Genomic DNA, 18684 nt, shown 5'->3' on the forward strand with positions numbered 1-18684 from the left:
CTGTTTGATTATCTCCCATCTTGCATTATTACTATATCTTACATTTCTATCAGTCTTAGGATCTGTTTCTCAACAGTCTCATCTATTTTCTTTCTCTTTGCACATTTTCTGTAGAATGTAGACTTTAAGGACAAAGAATTTCTTTTTCTCATTCTTTTGTGGCTTGATCTCAAATGCTCCTGATAATGCTTCCCCCTGTCTGATATTTGGTTGCTGCATCAACTTGTATGTGTAAACATTCTCAGCATACCATACAACTTCATCCTCAGATTTTACACACACTGTTTCCCCTAACTAACCTCTATTCATATAGAGCCATAGTATGATGTTGGGTTTCTGCCCAAAAAGTGTCCAAGTCATCCGTGTGTTCCATTTTGACCTCTCCTATCATGGTCCTTAATACTTCCTGACTGAACTTTGAAAATTTTTATATGGACTCATGAGTCCATGGATTTTGCTGATAGTTTCTATTTTGGAGTTTGTATCCTCTGCATTTATGGTTATTTCAGCTGCTATGATTCTCTAATGCTACTCCTATCACATTTACCTTAAGGGCATATAGACTTAGTCTTTTTCCCCATCCTCTTCATTAGAAAATCATCTTAATTAGATTTATGAGACTTATGGCAAATACAGTCTTCCTCCTTTCGTTTAGGTATACTCCATCTCTGGACAGTAGACTGTTAACCCTATATTAAGTACTGTGATCGAGAGCAACAAATTTTGTTGTTCTAAGCCAGGAATTCATTTTGCACGTTACTTTTTCTCTTTAGGACCTCTTAACTTAAACATTCAATCACAAAGGAAGGACAGCCAGTGCTCCTCTCATCTTTATATTCTTACTTAAGATTTCCTAACAGTTGGACATCTTATTTAGGTTCCTTCTGGCAGAATTGCCCAATTCCACTTGAATTCCCTTCACTGAGTAGCTATCATCGATTGGATAAGTCTTAGGATGTTCTCTGTCATGGTCCTCAATATGTGACCCAGGCAGGTACTGTTTGCTTTTGCTTTCAGTTTTCTAGTCAGGCGTTTCACCATGTCTGAGCAGAGAATCCACAACTTTTATTAACCTTCTCTTCTTCCTCTCCCCCTTTGCATATTACATGATATATCCTGTGGCTTTCTGATGACAATATTGGGAAGACAACAACCTTCTTCCCTCGTGGAGCATTTATTTCTCGAGACTCAAATTCATTTTTTTCCCTCTTCACCCCTTCCTAATCCTCTCCATCTCCCATGGAAAACAGCCTCTGGACTTAGACATCACATGTAAAAGAGCCCTTATAACACACTTTCTCTTTTTTCCTGTTTCCATTAGGAACCAATTGGATCATTGAGATACTCAGCCTGATTCATTGTAAAGGGGACAACACCTGGGTTCAATCTACCCCTATCTGGGAGCGGTTTCCATGGATAGAAACGGAAACTGGCCGGCATTTGCTTTGCACAAAGGAAGAAAATGGACCCCGGTTTTGCACCAGTCACCTCCCCATCCAGTTCTTCCCCAAATCCTATTTCCACAGTAAGGCCAAGGTGAACAAAAAGAAATCAAATGCATTTTCTTTCCCCACCTTCTTATCTATCATATGCCAACATAGCCCTTAATTCTGTTGGCCTTTTTTTAATTCCACTCTGTAGCTCCTCACTGCTTATGGCTCAAAAACAGAAACATGTTGTTGCCTGAAAAGTTATCCACAATCTGTTTTTAGGCTTTGAATGCCACATTAACTCTATCTACTCACTATCATAATTTAATTCAACCTTTCAGACATCATTCGAAATAGCTTTCCAGAATGATTTGAGGAATTCATACTGATATCCACAATGCATTTAAGGCCCTTGATTTGCCAGACCCCTCTGACATTTTTTGTCTTCTAGGAAAATTAAACCATTTCCAAAGTATCCTTATGTATCTTGCATGTTCACAGCTATTTTTTATTTGTATAATTGCCATATTGAAAAAGAGAAAGAGAAAGAACATGAAAAAAGTGTTTCAATCTACATTCACATTCCATCTATTCTTTCCATAGATTTGGATAAAAATATTCTTCCGTAGTCCATGGAAATTGTCTGGAATCAATGTGTTGATTGGAACAGCTAAGTCTCTCAAAGTTGATCATTGTATAAATTTGCTGTTAGTGTATAAAATGTTCTCCTTGTTCAGCTCACTTCACTTCGAATCAATTCATTTAAGTCTCTAAAGGTTTTTTTCTGAAAATATTCTGCTTATCATTTCCTATGGCTTAGTAATATTCCATTGCACTCATCTACCACCCGTGGTTTAGTCATTCCAAAATTGATAGACATCCTCTCAAATTTCCTAATCTCTGAGACTACAAAAAAAGAGCTGCTATAAATTTTGTACATAAAGATCCTTTACTTATTACTTGATCTCTTTGGGATTTGGGTCTAATTGTGGTATTGCTGTGTCAAAGCATATGTACAAAGCATGATGCACAAATTGGCCATTGTTTCAATTTGCTTTCCAAAGTGGTTGAATCAGTTTAAAACTCCTCCAGCAGGAGCTCAGTTTTTCCACACCTGTAGTAATATATTATTTTTCTTCTCTTTTATATTTTCTAGCCTGATATGTATGAATATGCATGAAAAGGTTGTTTTAATTTGGACTTTTGGAATCAGTAGCAAGTTGCAGTCTTTTTTTGATTATTTGTATCTTTGATGTCTTCTTAAGAAAACTGCTTGTTTCTACCCTGTGAACATTTGTCACCTAGAGAATGAGCTGAATGCTTATAAATTTGACTCAGTTCTTCCTGTATTCAGCAATTGAGACTCTATTTGGACAAACAAAGTAATTCCCTTTTCCTCCATTTTTCTGTCTTCTAATATTGGCTGCATTGTTTGGTATGTGTAAAACCCTTCTAAATTTAATAAAACCAGAATTACTTATTTTACAATCTGTATTGCTCATTATCCCTTCTTTGATTATAAATTCTTCACTTATCCATTCACCTAGGAAACAAAATTTTCCATCCTTATTGAATTAGCATATGTCTAAATTTCATGCCCGTTAGGACCTTATCTTGGTATACACAGTGTGAATTGATTATGGCATCATTCTTTATGTCTAAATCATGTACCCATTTTAACCTTATATTTCTACAGAGCGTGAGATGTTCATCTATACCTAGTTTCCAGCATAGTATTTTCCAGTTTTACCAGCAGATTTTGTCAAATACTGTAACTCCCAGATTTGATACTGGAAGTCTGTATTACCTTTTGTAAACTACTTGTCTAGTTACTCTGAAGGGTAGTTCTCTGTTTGGCTCCAAAGATCAATACCTTTAGAGAGTCCTGAATTACTACTACTCTGCTGTGAGGTAAATGGCAAAGACCCTGAAGCTGCCTTTCCTAGGATGATCATCACTCCAAGCTAGATCCATTGTTTTCTACTGATGCATGCTATCAGTTGCTATTGGAGTACATTATTTGGTACTAATCTAATGTCTTTGATGAAATGGTCATTAGAAGTGGGTGAGATGACAAAGAATGAGATAGAAATTCTAGTGCCACATAATCCTCTTAAGAATAATTTCTTTTGTGACAGAGCTAAGATCACGGAGCAAAGGCAGGCACTGACCTGAGCTTTCCCAGATTTCTGTCCAAAACAACTTTAAAATAACTCTTAAAAACAAACCAAGAAAAGGATAGAGTGAAACAACTTTTCTGGCCAAGAAAACTTGAAAGGTCAGCAACAGCAGAGTATTTAACAAATAGGAGAGTGAAGCAGAGTCCAGATTAGGTAACACCCCAGGAAGAGAGCAGCAGGCTCATCCTTAGCAAGCCAACAGAAGATCTTTGGGGAAACTGAATCAACAACAGTGGTCTTCAGAGTTCTTAGGCCACAGATATTACAAGGGTGGGATAACTAATCAGAAGGAAACTCTAGCATTCCCCTTGAAGACAGTGGGTGCCTGACTCTGTTACATTGCTTATATGTAGTCTTGCCACTTTCCTAGGTTGTAGGTGAAAATACATACCTTCCTATTTGGGAAAATGATATCATAAGTCTTAAGAATTTTATCATTTTATGTCAGTTACATGGAGTACAGATGACATGATGCCATAATTGTGAATTGACTATGATGGAATATCTTAGAAAAATAAAATTAACCTGTGAGAAATAGAAATTTGCTAGGAGAAGGGGGAAGACTGAGATAAAAATTGTGCTAATTATCTCATGTAAATATTGGGCTTAGAGTGATACCAAATATCTTCTTTAGTGGAAGAAATTATGCTCTAAGATGGGAGCTAGTACTTGAACCATACTGTCATTGGAATTTGCTCAAAGAGGGAATAACACATTCAGTTGGGTATAAAAATCTAATTGCCTTATTGGAAAGTTTGAAAGGAAGGAAATTATTTAAGAAGGGTGCTGATAGAAAGATGGTGGATTGAGGAAAGTGATAGTCTGAAGCAAAACACTTTTGAGGATGAACAGGGTGAAAAGAGAAAAAGTTAAACAAATAGGAAAATGGGATCAAGGGGAAATATACAATAATGTGAAATAATTTATGACAAGTTCCTCTGACAAAGTCTTCACTTCTCAGATATATATTTAAGTTAAACTGATAAAAATACAAGTCATTCTCTAAATGACGAAGTAATCAAAGCTAGGTATAATCATAAAAATGCCTTAAATAAGTATTCAAAAGAGAAATGGAAATTAAAACAACTTTCAGGTACCTCCCCATACCTATCAGATTGGCTAATGTCATAGAATATAAGGATATGATATAATAAATGTTGGAGGGGTATGGAAAATGGAGATACTAATGGCTTAGAAACATGAGTAGATTTGTGGACTGATTGAAACATATTGGAGAGTGATTTGCAACTATGCCCAAAGGGCAATAACACTGTGCATGCCATTTGACCAGGAAATACCCCCACAATGTCCCAAAGAGATTAAAAAAGAAAGAAATGGGGGAACAACCTATACATACAAAAAGATTCATTGAAGCTGTTTTTTTGTGGTGGCAAATAACTGGAAAATTAGGGAATTCCCATTAATTGGGGGATAGTTGTATCAGCTGTGGTATGGGATAGTGATGGAATACTATTGTGTTATAAGATATAATGAGCAGGATGCTCTTGACACAAAAATGAAAGACTTACATGAACTTTTGCAAATTGAAATGAACAGAAGTTGTAAAACATTTCACACAGCAATAAACATATTGTATGATGATCAACTGTAAATGACATAGCTCTTCTCAGGAATGCAATGAAACAAGGCAATTCCTAAGGACTTTCCAATGAAAAATACTATCTATATCCATGGAAAGAACTGATGGAGTCTGAATGGTGATGGAAGCAAACCTTTCTACACTTCCTTTGTTTTTCTTTCATTTTCTTTGATCTCTTGTTTTCTTTCATAATATGCCTAATATGGGAATATATTTGTCATGTCTGCACATATAAAACCTGTATCAAACTGCTTGCATTCTCAAGGAGTAGGGAGGGAAAGGAGGGATGTAAACAGTATGGAAAAAAAATCATAATTTTTTTTACATGTAATTAGAGGAAAAGCTAAAAAAGAAAAGGAAGGTTGTTTTTCAGGTTGAAAGAGCTTGTTTCCAACTCTTGAGCTTCAAATATTTGACTCAGAGTATTGGTTCTACCTTTGTTTGACTGCAATTATTGCCTGCCTCCATCTTTTAATCTAGTATGCCTAATTAGGGATAGAAGTTGAAGGAACAAAATGATTTAGACATTAATATCAATATTTTTTCTTAATCTAATCATAGAGTTTCATATCTCATAAACTGATATAAGGGAATAAATCATTTTCTTTGCATCTTTATTTACACATGTTCTCTTGATTTAATTAAGATTTCTAATCCATTACTGATTCAATGAATTGTGGTGAGATTACTCCCAGTCTTATATTTCAGAAAGGAATAGTTCATGTTTATTGCTGTTTGCCAAATTCATAATAATGGAGAGGAAATTTTAAACATAAAAGGAAAAAAAATAAGTTCAAGGCCAAGTGAATACTGAAAGATTCAGTTTAATGGGATAATGTCAAATCCAACATTAATGGATGTGCCTAGGGTGCTGTAAGAAAAGTCATCAATTCCTTCAAGGATGAAAGAAACTAGAGGAAATAAGGAAAATATTGGGAGAACCAGTTAGTCAGGAAGAGAGAAGGTGCTGTAGGTGGGGTCAGAGTGAAAAAAAAGTGGATAAGGAGAAAAGACAAGTGGATGGGCAAGATGAGGTCATTGGCCACCCCATTAAAGGAAGGAAAATTCTGAACCAGATTAATAATTAAATATAGTACACTGTACCAGGATTTAGGGTAGGAGTGTATGCATGAGAAGTGGAGACAGAGGTGGTAGAGTTCCTATTGGAAGAGACTAGTAGTAACCAGAAAGAAGGTGTTAAGTAAGTAGTTAAAAGGAACCAATCTGGTTTCTTTTTTTTTTTAAATTGGGTGGTATGAGAAGATGCAGTTGCTTTAGCAGTCTATAATAATCCTGATTTCTCTTTCAGATAATTTATGTCATGCGGAATCCTAGAGATGTGGTTGTTTCTCTTTATCATTTTTCAAAAGTGTTAAAACTATTGGAGCCCACAGACAATTTTTCCAAGATGTTGGAGATGTTCTCTCAAGGAAATGGTGAGCACATCAAGGGCTAGAAGCTCTTCATCTTTAGAATAAGAGCCATTTTTGTTTCTAGTGGGTTTTTTTCAAGACAACACATGGGGGAGGCAACTACAAGACTGGCCCCATTTTCTTGATAGGTAAGCAGACCCAGAGGTTCTTTTCTCCCTCTTCTTAGAGGCTCCTTTGTATGGCTTTCCCTTTTCTCCCCAACACACTCTATATCAGGTTATGCTTCTATGTATGCCCCTGAGGTAATCTGTCCAGTCATAGGTAGCCTAGCACATATTCCCATTGTTTCTCCCTAGGGATTGGTAAGTCATGGACAACTAGGAATATGGAGCCCCTAAATCAGGAATGACTTGTCTAGAACCTACATGGGACACATCTCTGGCTGAAAGATAATAGTCAATCGACCTTGAAGCTGAAAGATTTCCTGGAGTTGGAATAATCAATTCACTTAACTTTACCTAAAAGTATGGTCCAGAGAAGGGGAAGGACTTCGCACCACAGAACCTCAGTGTTGCGGGGGACCTTCAAGTCCAAGTCACTCATTTTTCATGTGGAAAGACCATGGTCTACCCATGGGAAGAGATCTTTCAAATTTGACAAGCATTTATTAAATGCTTACTATGTTCCAGGCACTCTACTTAACACTAAAAGAAAATGATAATCCTTGTTTTCAAGAGTCTTACAATCAAATGAGAGAGATAACATGAAAACACCTATGTACAAGTAAACCATAGACAAGGTAAATGGGAGATGATCAACATACGGAAGGCACTGTCCCCTTCAGGAAGATCTGGAAAGGCTTCTTTTAGAAGGTGATATTTCAGCTGGGACCTGATGGAAGCCAACAAATCCAGAAGCAGAGATGAGAAGGGGGAGAATTCCCAGCCTTGGGGACAGCATCTAAAAGGGCATGGAATAGGGAGATGGAAGGTCTTGCCTGTGAACCGCAAGGAGGCCAGTGTCACTGCATCTCAGAATATGTGAGTGGAAGTAAGTCATAAATAACCTGGAAAGGAAGGAAGGGGCTAGGCTATGAAGCCAAACACAGGGTTTTATGTTTGATCCTAGAGGAAATCATGAACCAGTTACATATTGAACGGGGTGATATTAGGTAGGATGATGGATTGTTGAAAACTGGACCTGATCAGACTTCTGCTTTAAAAGAATCATTTTGTAGCTTTTCAGTATTTGTTGCCTTCCAAAGCTACTATATTATGGCAGACCTGCAGAATCAGGCCCATGCCTCATGACTCTTAAATCTAGGGCTCTCTCTCCTGAAACATGGCAAACTTCAAATTCTATCCCCTGCTCTAGACATCAAAAGTCACCTTGTCCAGGAAATTTCAGTGAGGCTCTTTCCCTTAAGTAGAAGTCATCACATAATTAATGCTGTCTCCAACATTACTAATTCTATGCCTCTCTTGTGTAAATCCTCAATTTTTTTTATCATTATTACATATCTTATCACTCAGTCCTGCCCTCCTTTCCAACACAGATCCAGAAGGGTAGGGTTGTCCCTTATTTATCTTTCCATTTCCCAGATTTAACATGACATATCAAAATGTCACTCTGGTCATCTATATGCCTTTTGTTGACTCTGAAAACTTGGACAAATAATTTTACCTATCTGTCCCTCAGTTCCCTAATCTATAAAATATGACTAGACTGTATGGCTTTGGAGATCCTTTTTAGCTCTCGAGATATGTTCTAATCTTTATATTTTGTCACAAAAACCTGATCGGTGTCAGCCTCAAGCAAAACTTTGTGGCTGAGTAGCCCCTGAGTCAATATTTGGTGAATGAATGAGATCTTATTGCATGTGTAAATGAAGAAACATGCATGGTCAAGGGACCTCTCTTTTCTTCTGCCTCTGCAGTCATATATGGATGTTGGTTTGACCATATCTGTGGTTGGCTGTCCTTGAGAGAGAATGACAACTTTCTAATCTTGACTTATGAGGAACTTCTGCATGTAAGTGCTCAATCTTCCCTTTCATTCACCTCATCTTCATCTTTTCTTCCCTTCATCTTCATCTTCGTTACCCTTGTCAAGGTTTTTTCTTCTACTCTTCCCTTCAATTGGTCAATTCACTGTCCTTAGATTCTGCCCTCTCCTTTTCATATCTATCCTACTTTCTCTTTCCATCTCACTGCTCTTATGTACCTTTGACTTGTAAAACACAAGAACAGAGAAAGTTTTGGTAAAGTACTACTTGTTTTTCTTTCACATCCAATGACATGGAAGAAAGGAGGTAGAATGTTTTGATTTGACTATAATTCCACAAATACAAAACACTTTAGAAAGAAACATAATAAACATACAGGCGAATGAGAAGTAGAATAAAGTTAATTTAGAAAATTTCATTTCAGAGTAAGCATTAAATAAATACAATAACTTAGGTACAATTTGATAGATTTCTCACTAATGGTCAATCAAAGAGAAGACTAATTCATTCATTAAGCCCTTCTCTTGAAGATAGACCCTTCTGGGGTTGACCAACATGCACAATATATACACACATATGCATATATGTATATGTATATGCACACATATCTACATTTATACACACATACGTGTATGTGTGTATATATGTAAATTTCCACTTCCCTGTGTCTAAATTTTTAATCATTGCTGCAGGTAATTTTGCTCAGTCTTCCCATCATTTCTAATCAGCACAAATGCCTTTTTGCCTCTCCTGGACAACTTTGGTCTTTTACTTTCCTTTCTTTCTGGGAGTACTTATCTTTCACATTTTCTTTCTTTTTTCTACTTCCTTTTCTTCACTTTCTTTGGAAATTATATATTTTCCCCTTCTTACTTTCTCCCTTCTTCCTTCTATTCTCAAGTTCCTTAATTCACCCAAAATATCTCCTCACAATATATTCCTCATTCACTATGCCTCATTCCTTCTAAATCTATCCTCCCTCCTAGTTGGGGACTTCAGTCTTTCCACCTATATGAACTCTCTGAGGTCACCAGTCTTGCTTCAGTTTGTATTTCTACTCTTCCCTATCCTGAACTTATCGTTTACCAGTTGACATTAGACTGCCTTCTTCTCTCAAATCCCATGAGCCCTTATCCTGTTATCCCTTAGGGATTGCCAGACGTGAGCCAGGTTTCATTTTCATCTTTTGCCTCCTACACATTCATGGTATGTAATTTCAACTCATCTCTCATTACAGCACCAGAATTCTTTTATTCTTTCATAACTGATTCTTTAGGACACTCTTCATAGAGACTTTTCTCCTTAACTTTCCCCTTCACCAATCCCTTACTGTCAAGCAAGACTTAGCTTTGTACTTTACTGGAAAAATGCAATCCATTTACCATAAGCTTTCCTTTTTTCCCTTCTCTGCATCTCAAAAATCCCTTGGCATCATTCCCCCTCCCCTTTTCTTTAATCTCAGATGAAGACTTGGTGTTTCTTCTTGCCATGTACTTCCTTACTTATGTCCTTGGTATCATCTTCGTCAACAGATGGCCTTTCTCATCTTAATTCTCCCTACCTACAGATTCATTCTTCACTTCCTACACTTAACCAGTCATTTAACCCTGTTACCTGAAATTTCCTCATCTGTAAAATAATAGGGAGAAACAAATGGCAAGCTACTTTAGTATCTTTGTTAAGAAAATTCCAAATGGGTTCATGAAGAGTCAGACAACCTGGACCAACTGAACCATCAATAATGCTTCCTACAAGCATTCTAGAGATTCTCTACTAGCGAAAAATGAATTGATTCTACCATGCCACTGTTGAAATTTTCCTATGGGAGCCTGAGTAACCCCATGGTTAGCAATCTTGCTTGCCTTCAGAACTATGTGCAAGCCAGAACTTCCAAAAGGACAACCAGTTGCCTTTTAATTTCATTGCTTTTTTTCTTATCTCATTTCCCTCTAATGTGGCAATAAGGGAGAAACTGTGGCTAAGCTAGCCCATCCCATTTATTTTTTATGCTTAAATATGTGTACTTTCTTTTTTTAAAAAAAATTCATTTATATTCAATTTTCAGCATTCAATTCCTCATACATACCTCTTCCCCTAACATGCCATCTCTTCTGTTATCCCCCCTCTCCTTTTGCATTCCCCTCTGCTTTCCTGTATGGTAAGATCAACTTTCATACCCAATTGATTGTTCTTGTTATTCTCTCTTCAAGCCAAATCTGATGAAAGGAAGGTTCACTTATTTTCTCTCACCTTTCCCTCCTTTCTCCCTTTATAAAAGCTCTATCTTGCCTCTTTTATGTGAGATGATTTACAACATTTTACCTTTCACTTTCTCTTTCTCCTAGTACATTCCCTTAAACTTAATTTTCTTTTTTAGATATTAACCCTTCATATTCAAGTCACCCTATGCCCTATGTCTCTGTTTCTGTATAACTCTCTGTCTCTGTCTGTACATATACATACATACATATATATACATATATATATATATGTATGAGTATACACATACACACACTCCCTTGAAATATTCTAATACTGAAAAAGGTCTTATGAGTTACAAATATCACTTTTCCATGGAGGAATGCAAACAGTTCAGGTTTAATAAGTCCCTTATGGTTTCTCTTTCCTGCTTACCTTTTCATGCTTCTCTCTCTAATTTTTTTTTAATAGTTGAGTTTATTTTATTGACACATATACATTTACTTGTCTTCTGGCTTGTTGTAGCAGTAGATTAGACAACACTTGTCACAATAATGCCTGTCAAAATGGCTAACCAGAAAGACTGCAAGATCACATTCATCAGAAGGGCACTCTCATCAAAGGCAACTAATCTTAGCATTCTCGTGAACCTTATGGTAGTTCAGAACAGCAAACTTAACTTTCTTTCTTTCATGTTTGTTCTTTTTGGGAGTGGTGTAAGACTTATTTCTCTTCTTGGAACCACCATGAAGCCTCAGAACAACATAAAGGGTAGATTTCTTCTGAATACTGTAGTCACACAAAGTACTTTCATCTTCCAGTTACTTGCCAGCAAAAATAAATCTTTGTTGATCAGGGGGAATACCTTCATTATCTTGTACATTGGGTTTGACATTTTCAATAGTATCCAGTGGTTTGACCTCAAGGGTGATGATCTTCTCCGTCAAAGTTTTTATGAAAATCTGCATCATGGCACTAGGTCCATCTGAGGACAGAGGAAAGGTAAAAGGGATGGTAAAAGGCAGCATCTGGGAAGCAAGGAGGCTCTGCCATGGAGTGGGATGCGTGCACACTTTCTCATGCTTCTCTTGTTTCTTTTATTTGAAAGTCAAATTTTCTATTCAACTCTTCTCTTTTCAACAAGAATGCTAGGAAGTCCTCTATTTTATTGAAATTCCATTTCCCCCTGAAGTATTATAGTCAGTTTTCCTGGGTAGTGTTTCTTGGTTTTAACACTACCTCCTTTGACCTTTGGAATATTATATTCCAATTCCTCTCATCCTTTGGTGTAGAAGCTATTAAATTCTCTGTTATCTTGATTGTGTTCTCATAGTATTTGAGGCGTTTCTTTTGAACTGGTTGCATTAGTTTCTCCTTGAATTTGGAACCCTTCAATTTGACTGTTGTATTCCTAGGGGTTTTTCCTTTTGGGATTTCTTTCAGCAGGGTTTTAGTGCAATCTTTCCATTTCTATTTCACCATCTGGTTCCAGAATATCAGTGCAGTTTTCCTTGATAATTTCTTGAAAGACAGTAGGTAGGCTTTTTTTTTTTTTTTTGGTAAATTATGACTTTCTCTTGGATCTATTTTCCAGGTTAGTTGTTTATCTAATGAAATATTTTATGTTGCCTTCTATTTTTTTCATTCTTTCGGTTTTCTTTTATAATTTCATGACTTCTCCTGAAGTCATTAGCTTCCATTTGGTCCATTCAGATTTTTAATGAATAATTTTCGTTAATGAGCTTTTGAACCTCTTTTTGCATTTGACCCATTATGCATTTTAAAGCATTTTTCTCCTCATTGGCTTTTTGGATCTCTTTTTGTCATTTGGGTTAATCTAATTTTAAAAATATTATTTTCTTCAGCATTATGGGGGCTTCTTTTAGCAAGCTGTTGACTCAGTTTTCGTGATTTTGTTGTATCACTCTCATTTCTCTCCCCAATTTTTCTTCTCCTTCTTTTACTTAATTTTCAAAATCTTTTCTGAACTCTTCTATGGCCTGAGAAAAATGCACATTTTTCTTGGAGGTTTTAGATGCAGGAGATTTAACTTTGTTGTCTTTTTCTCTGGTTGTATGTTTTGATCTTTCTTGTCACCAGTGACGTGAGAAAATTCTTCACCAAGTGTGTTTCTTTATCTTGCTTTTGCTCATTTTCCCATCCAATTACTTGACTTTTGTGCTTTTTGTCAAGTGAGGGGCTCTGGAAGCAACTTCCTTTTCTGCACTGGCTGCTGCACCTGTGGCTTAGTCCATGGCAGCTGCTGGGACTGGAAGGGGGGCTAGGGATGGACCACACTCCCCTTTCAGCCATGTGAGAGACCCTTTCCACTGACATTAGAAGCCGTCTGGTGTTTGTTGGTTTTGACGTCTGGAAACTGATGCTGCTGAGAGTGATTCAATCCCTCAGGCTGGTTCCAGCTCCATCCATGTTGGTGGTGCTGATACCGAACTGTGCTCCACTCTCAGCCAGGTATGATAGACGCTTCCTGTCAAAGTTCCAGATTTTCTTGAGTTGGAAATTTGGTTCAGTCTGTCATTTTGTGGCTTCTGCTGCTGTAAAATTTGTTTAGAATAATTTTTCACAGTTTTTCTGAGGGGCTTGGATATAGAGCTCTAGCAGATTTCTCTGACTCCACCATCTTGCCTCTGCCCCTAGACCATCCTTGTTAAAGAAAAGTCCTTCTATAAGGATTGTCTTTCCTTAATTTGAAATTGGCCTGGCATAGCAGGAAGGGGTAGTTGATGGTTTTGAATTTCTGTTCCCAGAAGCACTCAAAGTTCTTACCTTTATGTACTTAAGAAACTCTTTTTAATGAAGAAACTCTTCATTATTGAGGGAAAGTCCTGAATTCAGATTTTCTTTTAACACCCTCAAATATCTTCCTATAGTTTACTGTCTCACAGTCAGGCTCCTAGAAAATGTTGCTAATCTTGTTTCCTCCATTTCTTCTACCATCATGCAGAATTCTCTCTCACACAGGAGATACATCCTGATCTCCCCAAATGGTAATGAGTCCTCTTCAAAATTATTCTTGTTTTGTTTGTAATTTGATTACTAAAATGTATGCATAATGTTATACTGGTTCCCCTCAGAATTTAAGTTCCATCATATTGAAGACCATTCCTTTTTTCATTGTATTCTCAGTGTTGAACCCAATAGGTGCTTAATCAATCCATGATGATGCATTACTTCCTTTTCGTTCTTCTATCCAGTTCTTCTTAACTCTTTAATTCTTCTTCCACTTCAGCTGCTCTTCTTTCTCTTCTTCTTCTCTTCCCTCCTTTCCAATAGCCCCTTGTACTCTTCTTCCTTTGCCCCTTTTCCTTCTAATTCTACTTCCTATCCTTTATCCTTTCCTATTTATTTCCATTTCCTCTGTTCATCCTCCTCTTCCACTTTTCCTATTCTTACTCCTATCACAACCTTATCCCCTGATTTCTTCTCGTTTTGGTTCTTCTCTGTTAATTGTTGTTTTTTCTATCACTGCTTTCTCTTATATTGTGGGGTCTTTCCACAGGATATGCGGAGAAATGTGGATAAGATTTGTCATTTTCTGGGAACAAAGTTGAAGGAAGAAGAAATAGACTTAGTGATAAAGAATGCTTCCTTTTCTGTCATGAAAGACAACAAAATGTCCAACCATTCAATCTTACCTGACTATATTATGGATCACAGCCAAGGAAGCATAATGAGAAAGGGTAAGTAGGAGCCCTAAAGATAAAGGAGCAAAGAGAGTGAGTGTCTTTCCACACCATTGCTGAATACAGCAAGTCATACAGGAGGGTCTGACCCCAGTACTACAAGATAAAAGAAAAAGTGATCAACCTCTTTATTATTTCTACACTGCATATTAGAGAACACAGTAATCCTCCCACAGATTAAAGGCAAGACCAATTCAGGAACCTATCATGTATTTACTCTTTTAAGGAGACCTCTTTGTTTTAAGGAACTTTAGTTTCCCAAAGTCTGAGCAGGCCATCCCAAGTGTCACTGCTGCCCCTGTGTTTACCATGTTTGGGTATAGGTATTTATAGGTTTCGTATTTATATAAATTTATATATAAATTTATTTTATATTTATGTATTTATATTATATTTTATATTATTTTTTATTATTTTACTATTTATATATATTATTTATGTGTGTATATATATAGATATATTTGTCTATATCTATATCTATATCTATATCTATATCTATATACACACACACACACACACACACACACATATAATGAATGAAATGACCTCTGATCACAATATTCCTAGTCCTGGCAGATTCAAAATATGTCATCATTCTTAAGGCTTACTCTGAACTCCCAAGGTGAAGTCTAATGAATCTTGGTCTCTCTGTCAATTGGCTTTGCTAGTGCATTCCTGTGGAAATGTCTGAAGTCAAAATTTGTTACATCCATAGCTGAACTCTTTGTGTATCCATAATTCTATCTTGAACTTCCTCATTGGCATCAATTGAGATAACTAATAGAATATCCTTTTTAATAATCATGCACAAATTCCCAGATCACTTGCTATCATTCTCCAACCAACTGGCCACTTGGGTCAATCAGACACTATTCCTTTGACTAGCCTTCTGTTTAATGGGAAATGTTCCAAGTATTGCATGACTTTATTATTTAGGTGAGTTTTAAGGAATTGAGAAAATATTCCTTCTCATTTGAGAGTTTTCTGCATATCCTTCCTATGTAAGCTTTCCAACATGGATATTAGAATGTTGAATTTTCTGCAAGTTGTTGAAGTCAAACAATATCATGGAGGCTTTCCAGGAAACTTCTGATACTGTCCCTTTTTCCCCTCTATTCCTCTATTACTTATTTTCCACATCATAACCAAGAGTCTAAGCATTCCTCTTTACAGGATGGAGATACCTTCCTGAAAAGAACTCCTTGTAGCATTACCTTTCCATAGACTTCTCAGTGTTATTAACTGGCAATTTGTTACTTTATATGCAAGACCTAACTATTGTAGCTACAAATGATGCATCTCTCTCTCTCTCTCTCTCTCTCTCTCTCTCTCTCTCTCTCTCTCTCTCTCTCTCCTCTTATGGTGTTCTCTGTCAAAAAATCTTTCCGATTTCTGATGCTTGCCCTGCCAGACTCCTGCCAATCCTTCCTTCTCAAAAGTTCCTGTCAGTGTATTTTAGCTCTTTTACCAAGCTGTTGAATCTATCATAGGTTCTTTTGGATCACTCATTTCTTTTCCCAATTGTTTCTTCTACATCTCTTATATGATTTTCAAAATCCTTTTTGAGATCTTCTGAAATCGTGTCTTGATTTTCTCTGCCACTGAAGCACCCATGTATGGTTAGGTTTTAGTTTTATTTTTATACATCTTCATCAATTTGATTCTTGACTTATAATGAGTTTCAACCACCCCACTCTCCATTCAACATACATTTCCTTGAAACCTTTAAAGTTATCTTGGAATGAAAAATATTTTTCACCCAGACTTTGTGATGGTTCTGCTGCTCCAGAATTAGTCGCCCCATTTTATGGAATGACCAGTAACAAAGCTCATTTATCACTTAGTATGGCCTCCATAATAAAGGTCAATCCCCCAAGTTCTCATCCATTGGTTCTTTCCCTCAATGATGAAAGAGAGAAGACTCCCTAGATGTGGATGTGGTTGTTTGTCCTTTTGCTCTTCAAGGGGACCTTGATTTCAGGAAGGTGATGCCATGACTAGCAAGTGAATTGGATTTAAATAGGGGAGGACTGTGCAAAGTCTCCACCTCATTTTGTCCTCTGGAGCCATCTGGGACCATTGGCAAGATAAAGATCAGGATGACTGAAAATGGCCCCTCTAGGAGTAAAATGAGCCTGAATTTAACCACCACCTCACTCCTTCTCTCCATGTCTGGCAGGAATCTCTGGAGATTGGAAAAACCACTTCACAGTCGCTCAAAGTGAAGCCTTTGACAATCTTTTCCAGGAGAGGATGACAGAGCTGGATCAAAGACTTTTCCCCTGGGATCAGTGTTGAGCAGCTGACAGCTTGATATTACCCCTGATTCTACATGTGATATGTGACTGGGCAACTTAACCTAATCCTGTTTGGAAACACTAGATTAATTGGATCCAAGTAGCCATGGCCAAGAGATATTTGGCTGTTTCAATCATGAGACCAAAATTGAGGCTCTCCCTTAGTTTCAATACCAACAACTTCTATACCTGAGGGAAAGACAAGGATTTTCTTTCCATCCCCTGGCCCTTTCCTGTCCCAGATCTAGTGTGCATCAAAGAAAGAACTGGCAAGAAAAGGAAGACAATGATTAAATTAGAGTCAGTTCTTGATTATTTTTACCTCTTTACCTAGTCTGTGCTGTGGTTGCCTGACAAGTGGTAACCATATATGTTGTTGCAGTTGTTCATTCACTTAAGTTCTGAAAGATTTTCAGAGTCTCATTTGGGATTTTCTTCATACTCATAGTGGAATGATTTGTCATTTTTTCTAGCTCATTTTACAGATAAGAAAAGTGAGTCAAACAGTGCTAAGCAACTTTCCTGGGTCACATATCTAGTAACTATTGGCTACCAGATTTGAATTCTGATCTTCCTGACTTCAGGCAAGGTGGTCTATCCACCACACCACTCAGTGGCCCATGTATCCTTCAAAAAATGAGTTTTTTTCAAATTATTTCCTGCTTAGTTTTATATTTCCTGTATGCTCACCCCAGGAGTCAAATCTAGAAAATCACATGCTTTTAGAATAGGAAAAATATTTTAACAGAGTAATCTTTGCTGATCCCCTCTTCCCTGCAACAACCCCCTAGGAGTTTGAAGGAAATGATAGCGATCCTTTGGTCTAAGAATCTATTCCAGAGGACAAAAAGGATAAGAGGCATATTAAAAAAAAATCATGGATGTGATGTAGCTCCCATGGAATGATATCCAAAAAATAAAATAAAATGAAGAAGAAAGCTAGACCTCTGGACAACATTTAATGGAAATGGAAATGGCATGTATGTGGTATAGTGTCTGATTGACTTCAGTAATCCACATTCTTTCATACTTCCACATCCATGGAGAAACAAGTCAATTCCATTTTGTAGTTTTTTTTTCTGTAAATCATGTCAATGATGGTCTTGTTATTTGTAAGAAGGCCTTCTCCAAATTCAAAACAATTGTAAACAAAGGGAAAATTAGAAATACATGAATTGTAAAAGAGTGAAATGAAGAAAACCAAGACAATAGTTTATATAATGATCAAAATAATTATGTAAAGGGGAAAAATGTCAGAGCCCTTCACAACTCTCACTGATGCAGTGACTAGTGTTGTGAAGGGAATGCTGCCCACCTCTTGGCAGAGAGCAGATCGGCTAGAGGTGCAGGAGACTTACATTGATAGTGGCAGCTCACATGTTGTTGGATGATTTTTTGGAGGTTGACTTTACCAATAGGTTGGGGCTTCCACTGGGATGGGGACATCAGTGATTGATAAGGACTATGTCCAGAAAATAGAGGAAAAGAAAGAAAAGTGCATTAATCAGATATTTGCAAATGAAAGAGGAAAGTTCAGTAAAGGACCACAACAAATATGGCAGTTTAGTTATTGTTATGTTACATATACTCTTTGTAAATAACTAACTATACATGATGGAAGCTAAGTTTCCTTGATTTTTGTTTAGATTTTGAAGTTGAGAGCAATAAAAATGTGTGTCAACACACGTACCGTGGAACATAGAGGATTGATTATGAAACTGTGGATCTCCATTTCAGTCAGCATGCTTTAAAAATATAGGGCATGAAATTCCCAACTAGCTTTAGTTCTGAGCCAGTGCTCAAACACAGAACTCCCCCAAGTCTTGATCCCCATGTGAATTAGATCCTGTGAACACTGAGATGGTCTTTCTTCCGGCTGTGAATATGCAAGAGGCA

General features: G+C 37.0%; 1 protein-coding gene and 1 pseudogene across 2 annotated transcripts in view; one reads left to right on the forward strand and one right to left on the reverse strand.

The window, feature by feature from the left end:
- LOC140503327 (sulfotransferase 2A1-like) overlaps positions 1-18473 on the forward strand; it is a 32233-nt gene extending 13760 nt beyond the window's left edge. For both annotated transcript variants that reach the window (XM_072607213.1, XM_072607212.1), the window contains exons 2-6: positions 1322-1536; positions 6520-6646; positions 8520-8614; positions 14308-14488; positions 16671-18473. In XM_072607213.1, the coding sequence (XP_072463314.1) occupies positions 1322-1536; positions 6520-6646; positions 8520-8614; positions 14308-14488; positions 16671-16789 (737 nt within the window). In that variant the 3' untranslated portion in view covers positions 16790-18473. The remainder of the gene's footprint in view (positions 1-1321; positions 1537-6519; positions 6647-8519; positions 8615-14307; positions 14489-16670) is intronic.
- Positions 11179-12312, reverse strand: LOC140503329 (ubiquitin-ribosomal protein eS31 fusion protein-like; annotated as a pseudogene).
- Positions 18474-18684: the final 211 nt, after the last annotated feature.

Source organism: Notamacropus eugenii, chromosome 5, assembly GCF_028372415.1.
Source record: "Notamacropus eugenii isolate mMacEug1 chromosome 5, mMacEug1.pri_v2, whole genome shotgun sequence".
NCBI classification, from domain to species: Eukaryota; Metazoa; Chordata; class Mammalia; order Diprotodontia; family Macropodidae; genus Notamacropus; species Notamacropus eugenii.